At 35.7% G+C, this 21515-nt stretch overlaps 1 protein-coding gene across 4 annotated transcripts in view; it reads left to right on the plus strand.

Moving 5' to 3' along the window:
• Window positions 1–21515, plus strand: part of FBXW7 (F-box and WD repeat domain containing 7) — a 190934-nt gene that overhangs the window by 96680 nt on the left and 72739 nt on the right. The window contains exon 3 of one of the 4 annotated variants that reach the window (XR_012628736.1): window positions 8339–8425. The exons of 2 other annotated variants lie outside the window; for them this stretch is intronic. Coding sequence is in view for 1 of the 2 variants with exons in the window: in XM_074866672.1 (XP_074722773.1) it covers window positions 11190–11336 (147 nt within the window). In the remaining variant the exon portion in view is untranslated. Of the gene's footprint in view, window positions 1–8338; window positions 8426–8671; window positions 11337–21515 lie in introns of those variants that run through there. One more of the 4 variants, XM_074866672.1, reaches the window with a different exon arrangement.

Genomic DNA, 21515 nt, shown 5'->3' on the forward strand with positions numbered 1-21515 from the left:
TTGTAGTTGCGCACTTTTTCATAGGCTTTGAAATCAGTGTCAGTTAGGCAGCTACATGGTTTTTGCTTTGCATGTTTCTACTCAAAATGAAAATAAGGTGTTTATTTTTTTTTAAAGAGAAAAAAAGAATCACAGTAATATGATTTCAACTCCCCAATTATATGGCAACAACATTATGAAATAAAAATAATGAAAACGTGCTTGAGAATACTTTCAATGTGCTTACTCTGTTGGGATACATGGCTTGTCTAACATACATTTGGGAGCTCTGCCCTGCTTAAATATGCCATTTGTTCCTTATGTTGTTTTTTACTATGTGGCAGGTGCTGTTGCCTGATGTGATCATTAGCCCAAATACTCCAGTCTGTAGTGATACAGCTGTATTTACTGAGCATTTTATCAGTGGATGCTTTTGCTCTTAGTGTCAATTTTAAGCTGCTTCATCTTTTGGGGCTTAACTGAAATTGATATTACTGGTTATGAAACTTGATGCAAATGGTGAATCGAAGTGTGAAGCAAGTAAAACTTTTGCTGGTGAGTTTGTTTTCGGTTTTGTTGACACCCGCCCTTCCCAAATGGACAGTGTTAAATACTATTTTGGCTATGAAGTGTATGTTTAAAAATAAAAATTATAATCAGGACATTTCTTGTACTTGCTGATGTTTTATACTTATAAAATTATGAGATCTGAAATTAGCTTAGAGGGCCGGAGGAACAGAAGGTGGTCTTAGGACCAGAATTATGTTTAACAGCAGGTGCGGGACTAACATTTTTTTCCTGATGCATTTCTCACTCATTGTAATCTGCAAAATAGCAGTATGTCCTTTATTTTTGTAGGAGACTTTCATTATCTGCAGAACATGTTGCTATTCAGCAAACTGTGCACAGCAAAGTAATTTACATATCTTTACAAATTCTTGAGTATAAGGAGCAAAACTAGACAATGTTAATTTCTATGCTAGTTTAATCATTTCTGAACAGGCAGAATGCTTAAAACCAAAATTTCCAAGCTGTCTCAGCAGAATATTTAAATAGACAGCATCTAATGTCTATTGACAAAGGATGATTTTTGACACTGTTTTTCTTTGGTAGTATATGGTATCTGATCTGTGCATGAAGCTATGCTTGTGTAGTAATGATATAATGTGCATTTTGTGTAGATTTATTAATCTGCCATTATGTTTTGTTTCAGTTGCATGTGAATGTTTTATTGTTTATTGGTGAAATTTCTATTAGAAAAATCCCTGTAAAACCTAGAACCAGTGTTTCTATAAACTGTTCTCTTTGTCACAAGCATCTTTTCCCTTCTTGTCCATAGTGTGGTTAATGAAAACAGTCTAAACTTCAACTTCATGCAAATTTTGCTAGAGTTCTGCCCATTCTCTCCTGGTCAAAGTAGTTCAAGACTTCATCAAATTACTGTAAAACATGCTTTATGATTAAAAAAACCCTATAAAACTTTGTGTACATTGACTCTGTATACAGCTTATGATGTAATGTTACAGACAGTTAATTGGTATTGAGATTTTAAAGGTGTAACAACAAGAATTGGAAAAAGTAGAGGATCTGAGAAGGACACAATTACTAAGGAAGTGCAGAGATTTCTATCCCAGGTCAAGGTGGTCCAAGCCCACTATTTCTTTATAGAACCTTACTTCTTTTTATGTTTGTTCTTATGAAAAGTTGATGTTTACTACCGACACTACTACGTGACCATATATTGCATAATATGAAAGGAGCAAATTGTGAATTTTAGTAATGTGCAGCATAATTCAGTTTTGGGAGACAGTGGCTATGGTTTTCAGCTGTGTCATGAAATATTACTCTGTTAATGCTTATTAAATTTTAATACATTTGTTCAATCCCTGGTGCCTCTGCTGAAGTGGAAAAATGTACCTATCACCACCACAGATTGCCAGCAGGGATAAATTCCACCTTATTCATTATCAGAAGTCATTACTACTTTTAAGTAAAGTATGAGCAACGTTTCCTGTAAGTGCAAATCACATTCTTATTCTTATGTCATCCAGCCACAGGTTATCTATGTTTGAAAGTGAGCAGGAGACCCTTTGTTCTTGTCACTTAAATTATGGAGTGTCCCTTAAGCATGGCAGCTACCATGAGCATTATTGACCCAAATATACCGAGTACTAAAAAAAATTGAAAGACAACAAATAATGAACATGCGTTTTACCAATGTCATACTTCCTTCAGTTCTGATCCCTTGGTCAGATTTTCTAAAACACACAGAAAATAATTCACTTAATTAAAATGAATAAGTGAAAATGAAATTAAGAAACTGGAAATGACACAGCTAAATGGAAGAAATCAGACTTAAAATCATTCGTTATGGATCCCTTGTTCTTGCCAAATGTAATAATGTTGTTCCTTCTCTTGAAGCTGGCCTTCATCCAAAGCAAGGACACTTTCAAATGGTACCCTGAGACATTTGCCTATCTGCACAATTTTTGACTTTGGTGTAAATCACTACTGTAGTAGTATTACATGTGCTACAGCAAGTATGCTGAACACCGTGTTTACATGTATGTGTGTGTATCAGTTTTGGAGGACACACTGTTGAAACTTCTTACGCTCAGTCAGAATTTGGTACTACTGCACTGCATTTGTTTGCTGGCCAGGTTTGAAGTCAGAGTATCAGACAGCCAGTAAACTCAAAGATGGATTTGGTTGTCCATATACAGAAAGTCAATTTCTACGTAATACTTATAAGCTTTTAAAATAAGTGATATTAGAACAAATCAGACAAAGCCAGTGTTTGTTAAATAAAAATACAGGCAAGGCTTCCCCTTCCTCTAAAAAGGAAGAAGGGGGGGGCAGATGATGGAAAGGAAAGAAGACAAATAAAAGATCAAGGTGGCAACCATACCAACCAAGAGTGCCAGCCCTTCCTCAGCCTACCTGCTTTTTTCTGTAGGCTAGGCATTCTTTACTTTGCATAGCTTGAGCTTTATAAATAGCCTCATGCCCCCTTGCAGTATGCTGTTAACCAGCTGAAAAGGATTATATAGCTTAATTTGGTGCTATCAAATGAATGCCAGTGTAACAATCAGTTGTTGCATTTGTTAGATCTATGTGTATTTTACAGTTCTAGTAAAAAAACACAATCTTGAATCAAAATAGACCTTGATATCTATACTTTCAAACATACAAAATGTAATACTTGCATTGTTCAACCTTTTATTCTGGCAGTAGATAATATAGCCAATATGAAGTGTTACTGGGTTGTCAGGCTTTATACAAGAGGAAATTTTTTTAATGCTGAATACATGGTATCTCAACAGAATTTTTCACTATAGAAGTAATTTTTTTAACTGTATTAGGTGGCAGAAATATTTTTAACACCTTTCTGATGTCTTGGGGATTGTTCCTTTTCACATTTAATACATATAAAGGAAGAAAATTCTAAGTCCAAAACTAATTTTTGGCAGTGCTTTTTGGACATTATTCAGAACCTGATAATCATGTTTTAAATATTTTGGTACTGCCTCATGTATATTTTGTGTGTGCATGTATCTAAGTAGAGAATTTCTCATTGAAAGTCTTGCATTTTACATGGAAGAGTGATACAGAGATAAGAAAAGCTGAATTACTGTATGGAAAACTAACTTTTTGGTTTCCTATCTTCCTTTTTCATAAAAGCAGCCTCCTTACTAATAAAAACACTTGCTTTCCCTTCCCCCAGCTTATCCTCAGCTGGGAATTTGACTTGCATTTTAATCCAGTGTTAAATATTGCATGACTTCTCTACCTGTTGTTGTAGTTCTTAATTCTTGTCTCAGCTTTATTTAAAGGTGCAACAGCAGCATAAGTAAGTGGTCAGCAAATAAATTCCTGCAGAGCAGCTGTAGCAATTCTTTTTAACAGCTGGTGCAACTCTGACTAGACCAAAGAGTTAAACTTGCTTATCCAACAAGTTATATTATAGCAAATGAGGACTGTGCGGACATTTCTGGAATATTTGTAAAATGCAAGATGATGCAGCTGGATTTCTGTTACATACCTGGAATATTTTATGCAATGTTTAATGAAGAAATGAAGACACATGCTTTAAAGATAGTTTTAAAAAAGTGACAATGACAACAATAGTACAGTAAATAGTTAGGAGGCTTGTGGAGTAAAGCCAAATAATATAGGCCTCTGGTTACAAATGATTATGTACACTTACAGGGATGTCTAAATATGGTAGGAATTATTTTTTTTAAATGTACATGGTTAAGTATATGTTTTAATGATATGATAGCATCATTAGTATTGATATTACATAATCTTGCCAATATAGAGTTTACTAAATAGTCTATGTTTCTTTCATAAATGATGTGACCTTGCAAAAAGTTAGCTTGTGCAAATGGTCCCCTGTAATTTCTCAAATATTCTTTAGCACTAGTACCATCCTGACTGAGGGCAGATCCCACACCTATAGCTGCATGTATCTGCATATTCCCTTCCCTTTTGAGATGAAATTCTGTATTTGTTGTGATGCCTAGGAAGCTTTTATAATTGATGTCTCTTCGGGACCAGTATGGCAAGCTAAGGGATCCACGGACAAAGAGAGGCGATCATTGTTGCCCAAAGATGGAGGTCTTGACACTTTTGCTGTTTGTCTCATCATGCACCTGACTGCTTTGTGAGCTGTTTACATTTGCTAATCTAGTGGAAAAATAACTTTGCAACAACAAAAATTGAGGATTTTCAGGTATCCTACTTACTGGAATAATTTCAGAGCTCACAAGTCTGACAAGTTCTACCGCCAGTTTAAGAAACAGTTTGGAATAAAATGGCCAGAGCAAGAAGGGGAGGTGCTACTCTTCTTTTTGCTGCTGGAATCTCCAGCTGACCTGTTTGTCTCATTTCAGCTCCAAAGAGGATCAGCTGTGGGATTGAACAGATCCAATGGAGATCTGTTATTTTTTACTGATAGTCATTCAAACCCCCTTGCATTGGTGGTCACAATTAGAAACTAAAACTAGTGAACCCTTGCTATTGGTTAGTCTGACCTACTGCTTGGGTTCCCCAGTAGGCAAGGCTAGTGTGGTTAAATGCCATACATGAGTATTAAAATGCAGTAGGTCAAATTTGAGTATGATTTCATTTCTCCATGCACTCACACTTAGATACCAGGATGCTTAAACAGATAGGAGCATGCACATAGTCACGAAAAATGTCTAGTAGATATGTTTATCTGATTATTTCCCCTTTGCTGATATACTTGATATTCATCTTTTCTTTGGTCTCTCTACTAGTGAATTTCTGGGGGATGCTATCTTGTGGAGTGTGAAATGTTTTGCCAGACAGCAGCTTTACTATGATCATTGCCTATATTTGTTTGAACCTTTATAATTTTTTTTAGCATAGGAGTGTCATACAAGTTCTACCATCTTCCACCAGCAGCTGCGAAAGGTGTATCTCCTCCTTGCCCTTTGGTGGCAAAAATTTTAAAGTGGCTTTTTTGTATTAGATACCAACCTCTTTCATTACAGTAGTTAGTAATGGCCATGCCTCAATATGATTCCAGAGCCAGAATTATAATGAGGAAGTATCATCTAAGTGAGTCCAAGTTAAGAAAATCTGGATTCTTCTTCACCATGTTATTAAGCTTTGTTGCTGAAGAAAACAAAGCTTGTGCCGTTGAGACATCTGCCTGATATTGTGTCTCCTCCTTTCCAGAGCTTATGCATCTCTTCACTAATTTTCACCCAATTTCACAAAGAGACAGATTAAGATTACACAAATTTTCAAGGTAACTAGAGGGTAGGTAGGAAAGAGAGAGACTTATTAATGCATCTGCTGAGGCAGAAGTCTACAGTGTGGCCATCGCCTGGTTAGACATCATTGAATCCTTGTGGAATTGGCTTTTGCTCTGACCATGTAAACAGGTTCAGTTGACATTTGTTCTTTAATTTACGCCATAAAGTCATTTATTAGTCAAAACTCATAGTAAGACGTAAGCCTGGAATAAAGCTTTGCTATGGCTGAACTGTTCAGAATGACTCTTATATGTAGACTTCTTATGGTTTTGAGACCATAAGGCCTTGGAGAAGCCATAGTGTAGTTCAGTACAGTTCCAATTGGTATGCCAGTCTCACCTGGAGCCAGGCTTCATTCGGCCTGTTGCTCATGGTACAACAGGTCTACACTTGTTTTTTTTTCCATGAGGTACAGAGAAAGCCATCAGTTCACATGTTTTAACTAGTAGTTTTGCCCCTTTTGCATACTATTCAAGTGTACTTTTTTTAGGAAATTCTGATCTTGGGAAATCAGAAGGATCCTCTCCATTGATTTCTTCCATACCCTCTTCAGGGGTCTGGGTCATTATGTTTTCTTATACATACAGATTTTTATATTAGATAAACTTGGATATGAAAGAGACTCTTCAGAGCAATGGTTTTTTTCTGTGCAACACCACTAATACAGTTGCAATTAGTGCCTTTTTTCTACACAGCTTATCCATTTGCCTGTACAAAGCAGGCTAATGTGCAATGTATCATTTGGGAACTATTTGTATACTGGTATTAGAAATCCCTCACATAAATAAACTTGGGACCACAGTCGCTATGTAAGAGTAGTTACTAGTGTAATATAGACTACTTTGCTTTGCCAGGGAAATGGTTCTCACTCTTTCTACACATGGGCAGGGACCAGCGTCAATATCAAGGGATCAGTGAGGCTTGTGTATAATGTAAATTATAGTGCATTCTGTATGCTCAGCTGTGCAGAGCTTACAAAAAATGTTGTTTAGGAAGTATATTATCAAACACATTCAAAGGATTATTATGCTACTATTAATATTTTGAGAAGGTGACTTTTAAAATGTTGTAGTGCTCGCTTTATCCATTTGAGGGCAGCTGTTCACCGATGTTAAGAACTGTAGAAAAACTATCTGGGGTTCTGCTTTCTGCATTTTAATCTTTCTATACTTGCAAATGCTTCCTTTATGTCTCTCTAGGTCTTGTACTGTTCCATCACCATATTAAAATGTCATGACTTTGTTTATTTTTTTCCAGTAATGTTAATATGCAAACAATTGTCAGCTCTAGGAGAAGATTCTGTAAAGTTTGAGTAAGCTGGTTTTCATTGTTGGGATAAATTCATAGCTCCATGTCTTAAAACCATGGGCTTCCAGAGTCAAGTATACTGAATGAGCTAGTTAATTTTGTAACGTTTGCTTTCTGGTAAACAGCTAAAAAGCTCTGCTATAGGATCACTTTGAATTACTCTGACTGAAAGGTATAAAAATTACTGCTGCTTACTACATGCTTTCATTTTACAAAGATATCTCTTCACTGGACTAGCCAAAAAAGTAAGAGGAGTCTTCTGAATTCTTAAGTTTACAGTTAATAGTCCATGACAATCTCAAACCAGTATTTTCAAACTCAGTTTTCAGGCACTTTTATGCATCTAAATAAAGTGATCTGATTTCAAACATGATCTTCTGATTAAAATGACAAGCAGGCACTTAAAAAAGGCATCACTGGAAATCAGTCCCACTTTATTTAGAAACAGGATGTTAGAGAAATGTATTACAAAGCATTAAAGCTCAAATGTTCATAGTTTCACATTTGTCAAGTGTATACATGTTCTCACTCTGTATAATATAAAAAATACACACTTTTAAAGATAAAAGCAACAGAGTGTCTCTTTAAACTTTACATTTGGAGCTTAAATTAATATTATATGTGTAATAAATATAAAAATAAGTGATATCCACTATATGCAATATATTCCTGACATTTCTAAGACAGCCAACCCTCTCCATTTTTGTCTTCCTGTAACACCCTCTTACTGCTGAAATTAGGCTGTGTTGTATTTTCAGGCTAAGGACTGTCACTTATTAAATGTTTATAGCTATCCAGCATAGCTTGGGACCTTTAAACATTACTGTAAGACAATAATACCTACAGTCAGTAATGTGTAGCAAATCTAAGACTAAAAAGAAGTGATGATACATGGAAATAAAATTGGGCCAACAAGTTCTTATCTGCTAGTGCGTTTCTTCTGTGAGACAATGATAAAAAAGGGGGAAAAAATTAGGCAGAGATAAAAACTGAAGCTTTTCCTTATTGCTATGATAAAGTGTGAAATTTAGCATTGTAATTTCATGTGGGACAAAAAAAAGCCTTATTTTGCTTTGGCTTTATCCACTTGGAAAGGGAACTACACTGAATATGAACATGATACTTCTTTTCAGCTAGAAGTGCGTTCCTGTGGAATTACTCTAGGATATTTTGGAAGTTCCAGAAGAAAAACTAAGGTACTGTTGGGACTTTTATCTCGAACCACAAAAGAAGAAGGGCTGACAATCAGAGTTTTGTCTTTTCAGAGGTGTGAGAATAACCTGTGACTGGAGACTTGAGCTGTGAGCGGTGCTTGGAGAATGCCATACTTCAGTCTTGTCTGCTCCCCAATTGTATGTAAATCTGTAAATGGGCCAAGTTGTGTTCCTGTTTTGCACTCTGGTTATGAGCTAATACTTTAAAAAAAGGGGGGGGGGGGGGGAGGGGGCAGGGAGTAAGCCTGTGAAGTAGTAAGATACGAGGCTCTCCTATCAACTAATAATGGCTGATACTAAAATAGTGATCTACCACACTGTCAAATTATCCTTTCAGCAATTGCACAATGAAATAATCTTTTAAAAGTGAGTTTGTTTCAGCAGTTTCTCTTAGTGTGTGCACACATATGCAGACATTTCTGCATGCAATTAAATGAAATACTATTTATTAAACTAGAATCTGAGGTTTGCTTCGTACGAAATACTGTATCTGTTCTTGTCTTACATACATACTACTCAAATCTCAAATTATATTAATATAAATACATTTTGGTAAATTTCCCACTTTGTTGGAATATTTGAGACAGTGACCGGTACATCAAAAATGGAAAATTCTGACCTGTTGCTTCTTTTTGAATCTCTTTTGGGGTTTTAGCTCTGTTCTTCACTTTAGTTATTCAAAGTAGAAACAAAAGGCTACTCTTTCTCCCTCTTTGGAGTACTTCAGTGAAGTTTTCTTAGTTGAGTGAAACTGAGATCCCAAGACACCTTTCCAAAGTCTTCCAGCCAATTATTTGTTGTAGCCTATTATTAGTTGTATAAAATACGAAGTAATTCAGAATGAAGCGCTAAACTGTGATCTGATTATATTGATGTTGAGTACAGGCTAATGGTAAACTGGTTTTTGGATGTTACAGGATGAAGTATAAAGAAGGAAATGTAAAGGGTCTTTTAAAAGAAAATGTATGTCTAAATGTGCTTTAGAATGGCATTTGAATGGAATGCTAGAAAAGAAAAAAAAAAATCAGTACGTGAAAATACTGTGCTACCTAGCATATTATCACAGCATTTCTGTATGCAACATCTGTAAAGAAGTAAGGACTTTTTTGTTTGTCTGAGAGATATTTTGTGAAAAGTGAATGCTTACTGTAGTGTATATATAATCAATGAAACATTAGGGATTTTTATAGGTTTGTTTTTTTTTTTTTTTGGTAAAAAACATTCAACAAGCAAATGTTTGGTTAGGGTTAAGACCTCTTTATGCGAGTGAGACATGCTTAGAGCTTGGCCTTTTGAAGGGGAAACAAAGGGCTAAGTGGAGATGCTAATAGAGGCATATTTTAATGCAGTCTTTTGTCAAGTTACAGTGTTGTGCTTCAAGCATTAAAGCATTACTACACTCCCTCTTTTGCCCTCACATAATTATACAGTTAATTACCTTTGCTGGGTTGTGCATAAAGGGACTTGTAAGATTTCTTTATGGTCATTTATTCACTGTGTTTTGGACTGTACTGACTCAGTTCATACAAGGGCTTTGATGGCTTTCTGAGTCTCTTATCAGCATTTTCACAGGCTTTTGTCTCTTTCTACTTAGTTTTGCTCAAAAAGCTTTTCAAAATTTGAATATATTTTTAAGAAACATGTCCAAGTACAGGAATTGGAAAGGGATTGTGGGAACCTAGAGCCATTGTAGGAAAGCTAATTTGATCAAGAAATTATTTAAAATGGAAGTAAACTAATTGTGAATAATCTCAGTAATAGGCATTGCTGTTCTAGCTTTGTCCAGTGGAGTAAGAACTTTTTTCCTCAGAAATGGCCCTCAGTCGGGTTTGTTGCTAAGGGCCAGCAGACCTCTCCCCGCATCCTTCAGGGAATGCTGTTCTCGGAGGAAGAGTCCTTCTCCTTTCCGTCAGTGTGATGGATAGGCCTGAGCAAATTGGTACCCAAACCTGCGATGGCTGGAAAAGGGAAGACTATTCCAGTACCATTGCATCCCTAGAGCCAAAGCCCCCCCCAGATGCTGCTACTCCCACAATAGCAAGGAAAGGGGAGAAGGGGCAGACTGGGGTACCTGTACATAAGTAGGAAGGGACAGGAAGAAGGAGCTAAAAATCACGGTGTAGGTGAAAATACAGTGATAGTCTCTACTTCTATTAAAAGACCAAGTTTCAAGCCAATATCTTCATTTTAGGGGACTCCTTTTTTTTTTTTCCAATTTTTTTTTCCATTTTTGTTTCTTTTTTTAACTTTTGGACTTAACAATGTATTATGTTTGTGGAGACAGTGGTTGAGAAACAGCAAAGCCCAGGTCAGTTTTTTTAGTCACTAGCTGTCAAATTTTATTGAAAGTCCAGAAGTCTGCCCGAAGAGTGGTGGAGTTGATCCTGCAGTAAAAGTGTTACTGTCTGAAGGTTGCAATCTCCTTGCATTTTCTTTCTGAAAGTACAACGTCAACTTGTAAAAAAACCAAAGAAACAACAAACCAAAAAACTTCCTTTAAAGTACAGGCATAAGTGGCTGTGGCTATTAAAACTCCTGGCAGTCACTATTTTCTTCTTTTTCAATCTGCGGATCCCTTTTTGGAGAAGGGCTCTTCTGACATTGCAGGGGAGGTCCACCAGCTGTTTGACTGGCAGGAGCAGTCTGCCTGCCCCTTGGTAGTTTAATTCCTGTCTATACTAGGATAGCTTGCACTTCACTGAGCAGCAGACAGGTCAGGACACTTGGCAGGAGAAGGTTGAGAGACAAAGGCAGCAGGCTGTGGGGAGCTGAATCACCAGACCGAAACTTTTCTTAAAAAAACCCCAACCAACCAAAAAAAAAAAATCATGCAACTTTAGAAGCAAAGTTTTTAGCAATGTTCTTGCATTATTAGTAGACTTGACAAAGTAAGAACAATAAAATGTCCAAACCTGGGAAAACTGCCATCAACCATGGCTTGGTTCCTGTTGATCTTAAAAGTGCCAAAGAACCTTTACCACACCAAACAATAATGAAGATATTTAGCATCAGCATCATTGCACAGGGCCTGCCCTTCTGCCGCAGGCGGGTAAGTGTAAATGTCTTTAAAACCTGAATTTTGATCACTTGGCTTGTAGCTCAGTGCTTTGTCATTGTGCATTCATTCCATGAGGAAATACTTATATCTGTATTATCTGTTCACTCAGGGTGCCATAGAGGAGCCCTCGGGTCATTTATTTCAATAATGCTTGTGCTTTAATTAAAATATGTACATGTTGTCTTAGCTATTAGTCATTTAAAGGGACATGCCAGAGATTCTTTTATAGTTGTAAACCACATAGATGAAAACAAATGTTGTGCAAGATAGCTGCATTCATAAATGTGTATTTTGCTTTTATTCACTCTTTTAGTTGATGTAGATAGTTTGGAGTAAAATCCATTGAATGCAGTTCTGAATTGTATTGGCACATGTGATGTGTTGGTTACTAAAGTAGAGAATTTAGAGATGTTAACCTAATTAATATTTATACGTTTTTAGTAAAAATTCTTAAAATATGATTTTAATACTTTTGTAACTCAGTAATGGAGATAACATTTTTGCTGTTACAGAAAAATAAAAATAGCATGTTACTATGTGGAGGTTGCGATATAGTTTATATATAGACGATCCTAGCCTGACAAACTATCACGGGTCTTATCCCACAGCTTCAGGAACTATATGAATAAAGTGGCTCTTAAAGCACATTATATAATTAAAAATAAAGTATTTTAAATTTTGTTCTCTCTGTAATATACAATTTTCAATAAAAAGTATTTTCAAATCAACTTACATCATGATTTTGTTACTCAGTTTGCATACTGCTGAGCTCCTATTCTTTAAAGTAAAATTAATTTTTCTTCTTTATTACTGTTTGGAACTTTTTTCAGTAAAATTATAAATAAATTTGCTCTTCATAATGGATTTTCCCAACACTACTTTGAGTTTTCTATTGCTACTGAATAACTACTATTTCCATTTATTGATGAAAGTTTTGAAATCTAGCTCAGCTTTTGTAAATGTGCTGGCTTTCCTTGAATGTCAACATACTCCTTTTTAGTAAACTAGTTAAATCACAGACAAAAATTAAATTTACAAGATAACCCTTGAAAGCTTGATTTCTTTTTACTAGGTTGCTTTGAGTGTCTGAGAATGTTTCTTATATGCAAATGGTGTATGGCATGTATTGAAAGCTAGCAACATAATATCAACCTGCAGCAATGTAAAAATTATAAATATATATATGGCTGTTTAATATTGGATTGTGCATTTCAGGAGAGTATTTTCTGAAATTAGATATTATATGTATGTGTTTGCTGAACACTGAATAGAAACATTTCATAAGGTTGAAAGTGATAATGTAACCCGCTTTACTAGATGTGATTTCAAAATTTTTATATTATTTGAGAACTGTTTACTTGAAAATAAGCATTTGGAATCTGGATAGGTTTAGTTCCTTTGTCTTGGATAAAGCATAGTATACAGCATAGAAGATACGTTTAGTAGATATATTTCACAAGTCTTTTTGTGGTTATATTAATACATTATACTGTTGGAACTTTAATGCCAATGTTTTGTGTGTGTATTTTCTGTAATAATAAGTGTGGTCACACATTAACTTATCAGAAATATGAAAAAAAATAATTTCTAAAGCAGTTCTCTGAAGACTTTGCATTGTTCAAAAATGACCACAGTCTTATCTTGGTTGTCTGGTCCTACACTGCATTCAAGCAGTCCGTTTAATGACTCAGAGGTTTTAAGTCTGGGAGGGTTTAAGAAACTGTTCAGCATTTACTTTTCTTTTAGCATTAGGACTAAGGAGGAAATTAAGAAGTGCTGTAAACATATGTTTTACGAGCTAAGCTATCATCAATCTATTTAAGTTTATCTTGTCTTCTGAAACTAGTAATTCTCAGTAGGATGGCTGCTGATAGTGGAAAAGATTAGAGCTCCGCCTTTAGTCGCATGCCTTGCAACACTCAAAGCCTGCATGTAACTCATAACGATTACCATATTGGGTTCCATCCATGCTAACACATGTAGGTTGCCTATAAGATCTGCATTTTCATTTCTGCATATTTAAAAAACAAACAAACAAACAAAAAACCAACCTAGTTTTGGATATTAACAGATGAGAGAATCAGTACTTTTGTTATGTAGATTTATCATTTTATTAAACATAGCAAGAATCAAAAAAGTATTTTCATGTGAAGTATGAGTTCTGACACAAGGTATTCACCAATATGCAACTTTTAGATTTATTTTTTTTAATTCTACTTTTCATTTAATAAGTAATGCATTGAATTATTTAGCAATTAATGTTCAGACCTAAACTTGATGTACTTTAGAATATGAGCTACAGTTTGCTTCTAGGCTATTGAATTGGTAATATGTCAATACTAATTTTTTTCTAGCAAGTGTATGGTTGGACCATTCAAACACTGACCTGACTTAAAGATTATCGCCTTTCTCCTTGTTTGAACTCATTTATTCCTCTCCTTAATTGTACATTAAACCAAGCAAAACATCTTTAAGATGTGTACTGTGATGCTCGGAAGTAAAAATACTTCCGTTACGAGAGCTGACAATTCATAGCTTCTGCATCCTCTGCATTAGTTATACTGCGCTTCTATCAAGAAGTGCACAGTAAATGGTCACAGGACTTAACAGTTTGCCCTTATGCATTTTGTCAGTTTGCTCATGTAGTTAAAACACTTGTCTGCAATACCACTAATCTGAATCCAGTTAAAAATAGTCTTGCTTAGCATTCTTTGTGTAGCACTTGAGAATAACTTTAGTGCATAGCTCTAAAAGTACTATACTTACACAATAAATGTATGTATTCCTTCAAAGCTGTCGCTGAAAACATTGATGCAGTATTGTCAAACATAGACATGGCCAGGGTCCTCTTTAGCTGTTAATATATCTTTTGTAGGCATTGAAGTAGATTTTATAGTATAACGTGAAGAAGCAATGAATACCTTTCAACTAGTACACACTTCAGGTATCAGATATCATTTAGCTCTTCAGTGCAGTGTAACTGCAGCTGATCATTGAACATTCTTACGAGATAGTCAGGTATGTCATGTATGTTCCAAACTCAAGTACTGTATTTTGTTATCCGTGGTAAATACTTTGTTGACAAAAAACTGGTCTCTTAATTAACTATGTGATTTTTCCCTTAGACTGCTCTTAAACCACTGACAGTAGAAGTGGTTTTCCTTCTGAAATGTTACAATTCTTAACTATTTCAAAGGCTGTACTTTAAAAATAGGTTTCTTCCCTTGTCAGTGTTCCATGTTTTTTCCTGAAAATTCCAGTACTTGTTGCTCTTGGAGGTTGCTGTATAACAATTTCATCACATTGAATATACATTTTTAAGAAGTGCTAATAAGCTGGAGAATTTGTGAAAGTGACTTGCTCACTTGCAGTATTCCTTCAAGTGGCTTAAAGTAGCACCAAATTCTTATAAAGCAGGGTTTTCAATGTGTGCACCCTGTGATATTCCAAGCTAGAAAAGTCAAGGTAATAAATGTATCCATTTTCAGTGCCCGAGAAATTTACTCTCAGAAACACTAAATATGGTTATACTGTTCTGTTTTCTAAGAGTAGTTTCACTACATGTGCATATGTTTCACCGTTAAAATGTATCTGACCAAATTTTGGCAATTCATCAACTTAGTTCATCAGTGAAATGCTTCCCTCTGTACGATGTACTTGTGTGTTAGGTGAAGATAGGATAAAACATTTAAGCATTGATTTTTATACCAGCCCATGTTGCTCATATATAAGAGCACCCACTGGTCTTAAGCATTACATATGGTATCGGTCCGCTTCTTACTCCAGAAGAGCACTTGGAATGAGACTCCTGTTCCTCCTCCGTTCTCTGGTTGACTGGTATGCTAATAATTTATTTGAAATACTAATGTGTCTTATGCACAAACAACTTCACTTATTTGGACTTGTTTCTTTATCCCTTCATTTCTGTGTTAAAACAACCAAAACACCCTTTTCATTGTTAGTCAAATCTATGTAAATGTTTGCGTCAGCAGTTCATCCAAGTAGTCCGTCTGTTCAGTTCTTCAGGGAAATGTAGTCCTGAATTTTTCTGCAACAGATCATATTTCTTGCTTGAGTACAGCAGGTTATTTCATGGATGACAGTAAGAAGTTACTTAATGGACAAAAAACTATTTAGCTTTCTCTGAAATGCCCATCTTACACTTCCCTGTATTTCAGTTGACTTTGGATCAGTCCCTGAGTAATATGAAAAAGAACTAAACTACTTTCCCCTTAAACACAAAATTAAAACTATTATCTCTTTTTCCCTTGGAATTTCTTACCATTTGGTAAGAAGAGACTGTCAGAAGAGCATAAAGAAAAAATGTGTGAAAATGTGTGTGTGTGTGAATATATATGTATATTTGTATAGTTTTTAATTTAAAATTTAAGGGAGGCTTAAGAGTCTGTCATTGGACAAATCAGAGCACTCCCTATGTCTGCATCTTCTACAAGAGAGCCTTTGGTTCTGGGCTTTGTGGAAGGGAACTTGTATTGTTGCCGCTGGTGGTAAGAAGTTTCTTTGAGTATCTGTCAGAAATAAGTTTCTTTCAAAGCTAGGTTAGCCTTTACTTCAAATTCCATTGTTTGTGTTAGAATTTGTCACTTGAATGAAAATATAGATCATGGACTGATCAGTTAATAGGTACATGAAAGGAAGTTTGTTCTTATCCCCTTGTGCTTGTTTCTCATAAAGGAGTGTGTCCATTATTCTAGATATCCAAATATTCACAATTAAGCCAGCCTTACAGAGGTTTTACTTTTCATTTTTAAACTTATAATTTATAGTGTTTGTTTTCTTGCTTTTATTATTTTTGGAGTTTCAGTTTTGGAAGGTCTTTGGAATGAAACAGAAGTACTCCAGAGGTCCAGCAGAAGGAAGTTAACTGAAAAGGCAGATGGTTTTGAGTGGAAAGAAAAGAATACTAGAAAGTTACAGAAATGAGCAAGACTAAGTCTTGTGTAACACTCTGCCTAGAGGGTCACTCCTTTTAGAAAATAAATAATCTTGAATAATGAACTATTTCCTCTTTTTTAAAGTATATACAGTATCTCCACTCTGAATCTGCTTTTCCCATGCCTTTCACCTCCTCTCGCAAAGAGAATGAAAGTTCTTCCTGTGTGAGGTGATAGCCTTGAAGAAGAGCAATATGTTACTTATTTTCTTAATGTGGTGGGAATAAAATAGGAATCACAGAAGTGGAAAAAGAAGTGGACAGATCCTCAATTATCTGGTCAACTCAAGGTGGGGTGGTTCAGCCTGACTTAGATGAAGAGCCCAGTGGTCTCCCAGGCTATGCTTACAAGAGGTTTGCTAAGCCATACCAAAATCCATCTTTTTTTTTTTTTAACCCTCAAAATCATGGATACAGTCAGATGTAGACAGTGTTTATGGCTCTGTAGATCTAGATACAGGCAGAAGTATGCTTCTGTCTACCCTGCCCCTTCTGTGGGTTGTTACAAAAGCTCTGGGCTTAAGATAACCATTTGTAGGAGGGAGCACTTAGTTTGCTGTTCAAACAGCTGTTCTCTGTGTCCCCTGGAAAAAAGAAAATTTCTAGCTAAACTGCTTATCTAGCCCAACCTGCTGTACTGGGTCAAAAATACTTGGACAACCTCTGACAATTTGCTTGGGGGTTGTTGGGGTTTTTTTGGAGGGGGGTGTGCGTGTTGGTTTTTTTTGTTTTTCTTTTTTTTTCTCCAAACCTCCAGTGCATCACATGTCGTAGCACTCCCAGAGACTGCTTTTTCAGAATATTCAGTGATCCTCTGTCACCATACTGACTCTTTGGGAAACACTTTTATATTTAAATTGTTCTACCTATTTCTGGCCAAGATAAAAGCAGCAATTGGAAACTCATTTATATTTAACACTAGCTAAAATGTTTTTCTTTGTGGTTATGATGCATTTAAAACTTCCATTTCTCGTGCAGTGAGTAGTGCTGTCTGTTACAGACTGATGCGCGGGTGCAGATGCAAAAAGCATGTTAGGAGGATTCTGCAGTCAGTCACTTCAGGAGATGTCAGAAGGAAGGTTGCCTGGGCAATTTTACTCCTTTGTGCCCAATTGTTTAGATGTCTTTAGAAACCTTTATTGTTATTAACATTGAGCTATTCAAACATGGTGGATTGACTTTGTGAAAGCTCTTTACCTGCTTAGTCTGTCTCAAGCTGTTTTATTGTCTCAAGCTGTGGAGGTTATAGCATCCAGCAGAAGAAAAGAGGAAAAGGGAGACAGCAGTGATGCCATAAACTGACCCAGCTGCCTCTTTGCTGATTGATCATGCTGGAGGGGAACTCACGAAATGTGTAATTAAATACTTCATTTATTGCTTTGAAACCTGATTGCCTTAACCATGAATCTCCTTTTTGTCTTTTTGCAGTCCCTTGTATCACTAAGTAAACACTTTTTGTCCCTCTGCAACAAATGAAGCCATATTAATTTCCTGAACAGATCTTTTTCAGGTATGGGGAAAGGATCCTTTGTGAGGAAAAAATGCACTGCTGTGTCATGACTATCTCTTAATACAGAACCACAAAGAGGGCAAATTAATTTTAACTGGCAGTCTTTGTTCTGGCATTCCCCACATTTTGAGTGGAAGTCGAACTGAACGAGAATGACAGCCAGACAAGTCATAAGCAGGGTTACAGCATTAGCATCTTGCTCTTGGATCTCTGCGACTTATCACGACCGATTGATCGTTGTTCCTTATGTGATGAACTGTTACTGTCAGGGAATGATGGTTTTGACAGTTTAAATAGTTCCACTCCTCAGAGCGAAGATCCCATCTCATTCCTAATTTCACTGCTCAGCTTATGTTTTTCTTCCAAACTCTGAGGCTCTGGTCAGCTCTATCACACTCGCCCTTCACCTAGTTTTAGACTACTAATTCTGCTTCCTCCCCACAGCTTCGCACTGATATCAGTCCTCTGTTAAAAGTAGGCCTCTTTTTCCTCTCCCTCCTTTTGCCCTCTTTCCAGCTCCTGGTATGCTTATATATCTTTATTTCATGATAAAATTGTTTGAAAATACAGTTTTACATAGGGACAACAGCAGTGTCTTTCTAAATTCTGTTCAGGTATCTTATAATGTTAGTTGTTTGAAAGGGCGAGAAAACAACACTGAAGTTGACATGACTTTTCACTTTCTTTATTTTTAGTCAAGGAAGTCTGTATGTCTAATTTGTTGTGTTCCTTAAAATATTTTTTGAGTACCAGCTTGATTGCAAGGTTTCTTAGTAAGAGGATCGAGATGGTTGCAGATCATTTGTGTAGTCATGGGCAGTTTGATCACATCTCAGAAAAACTTCTCTAGATACTAGCCTCTCAAATGTCCATGATTCTAATAGTAAAATATACAATCCATGAAGTAGGGTAATGATTTTTCTTAAAAGTTCAGATGATAATTGCAAACTGTACTACATTTTTAATATGCTGCAAATATACATGTTTGTGAAAGAGAAGTGCTGGTTATGTATGTCATATGAAAATGTTGATTTTGTGCAAGACAGTGATACAGTAAATCTGTTTTTAATAACTTTGCTACTGCCGTAACATTTTGAAGTAGTAGCCAAAATTTTGTAAGATTTGTGTGTGTGGTATTTTTCTTTTATTTTGTAGATCATATTCTAATCTATTGCAAGACCACCAAAGATCTGCTGACCCTAAACTGATTGATAAAGGGAGGAGAGAAGAAGAATGAGTTGAAATGTATAAATGATACTAAAAGTCTAAATATATTCTTCTGTATATGTCTCTCTGTTATGAATTATCTGAGTTTAGCAATACTTCCTTAACCCAACTTATTTTATATTTAGTATCAAAGGAACTCATAACACTTGGTAAATGCCAATGCACGGAACTTTTGTGAGCTAGGGAAATGTTTTTGTTTTACAGGGAATAATCTGATAATGTGGCAAAGACAACAAATGTGTTGTAATTAGTAAAACATGCTTCTTTCTCTCCTCTCTGTTTCAGATGGTTCATTATTTCAGATATTTTATTAAGCTTGTATATGCTGCATTGTTTTACATATGCAAGGTAGTAGATAGAATTTTGTAAATTGCAAAAAAGAGGCAACTTGTATGTAGAAGACTCAGGTAGGTAAAAGACTTATTTTAGGAATCTGTGATATGTAAATACATGCGAATTTGAGACAAGAGATTTTAATACATGTACCTTCCTGTGGAATTTCTAAAATTGTATTTGACTCCAGTTTCTGTAGTCAGCATATATTTCAGTTTATCACAGAATCATCTAGGTTGGAAAGGACCTTGAAGATCATCTAGTCCAACCGTTAAATGTAGCTAGTTACAGTTGTTATAATAGTTATAAAATGTTATAATGTAGCTGGTGTATAATGAAGGTAACCAGTTGCATCATAGTGCTCTTAAATGGTATCATGTGGGATCTTTTTTCATGATTGAGATGCCACCATTTATATATACAGACATAGGTTTAAAGAGCATACTTTTATTTACAAATATTGCTATTTGTATTATAATAATACTGTCCTAAATGCTGCATGCAAAATTGTCCCTGCACAGAGACCCTACTGCTTGTAGACATGAAAGACAGAAGACAAAATGGAAATAGAAACATAATGTGTTGTTAGCTGCTAGAAACAGAAAATTTTTCCTTGGATGATAGGCCAGCAGTCTGTAGGTGACACTATACTGCTCTCTTTCTAAGGATACTCTCCCAACAGAATTTTACTTTCTGAAAATTGAAAAAGAACAGCAGAGGAGGTGCTACAAAGGTATTTTTGGTATGTTTCTAGCACCTTTTTTTTTCTAACTTACCCTGTGTGTAGGTAGACCCACTACTATACTTAAACAGTTAAGATTGCTCAAAGTCAATCTGCATGATACAGTGTTCTGTAAGTACAAATGGCAGTCTCTTCCAAAGCATTTGCTATTAATAAACCCTAACACAAGATTACTTCTCATGATAACAGCAGCAGCTGGCAAGAATGTTTGCAATTTTAACATATTTGCAGCACTACTACATTCTGTCTTGCATTTCTCCTGTGGTTTGTTGTCAGTGAAAATTCAGACTGAATTCTTGCCGTGAATTTCTTCATGGCCTCACAGTCTTCCCTCCATTTGCCTCCCCTTCTCCAAATCTTGCCTAGATACTAAGCTATCAAACAAGTCCTCTACTGTCTAGCACCTATTCTGTCCGCATAGCTTTTCTAAACTATCTCTCTTTTCTTTCCTGCCTTTTTACACCCACGGTGTTCCTGTCCTTTGCTTCTCCACTTACGCTGCGTGCAGTTCTGGGAAGCCCTTCCTGCCCACGCACCTCCTTTAATGAAATGAGGAATTATCTGTAGCTGACTAGTCTCATATTTCCTAATTGAACCAGATAAGCCATCAGGTTGAAGAAATATAAAAATACAGCTGCTACAGCATCTATTAATTAATTTTTAAAATACATGCGTTTAGGTTTAAGTATAATAAATTAAGTATTAAAATATCACATGTCAATCAGTTTCCACTTCTTAGCCTTGCTTTATTATCTCCAGGCAGATAATAAACTCTCATAGTTAGTACCAATTTTCTTCTCTTGAATAGCATCCAGAGTAGATGCTTGTGTACCTTTCTTTTTTGGGAGGAATGTGTTTGTTTTAAACAATAATAATCTTCTGTTTGTTTCATGTATTAGACATGTAAGCTTGCCATTTATTTGCACTTTCCATTCACTGATGCAAGAAATAAGTAAGATTAGCTAACAAACGCTGCACATGGCAAAAAACTAATCATGCAAATTAAAGAAAGCGAGGCTACATCATCCCTTTAGCCTATGGCAGGATCTATGGTGTCTGTGCTATTTCTGACTGAGATTTATCTAATGGTATAAAATTGCTTCTGATAGAAATTGTTAGTTTTCTCATCATGTTTGAAATATTATGTGTTGAGGTCATTTTGCACTATAAAAATTTGACACTAATTGCAATTAATGTGAGGGCTGAAATTAATTTCCAGATTTATTAAGGACATATGTCCATAGCAGTACTTCTTCACTTTAGGAAGAAAATGGATTAGAATAATAACAGCAGCTATTTTGGTTGGTGTCTAATTCATATGTAACACATGGATTTAAATTGCAAAAGTAGATTAATTTTAGGGTTGATTTGTTGATGTTTTTTAAGACACCCCTCCCCCCTCAT

Source organism: Strix uralensis, chromosome 4 (genome assembly GCF_047716275.1).
Source record: "Strix uralensis isolate ZFMK-TIS-50842 chromosome 4, bStrUra1, whole genome shotgun sequence".
NCBI lineage: Eukaryota > Metazoa > Chordata > Aves > Strigiformes > Strigidae > Strix > Strix uralensis.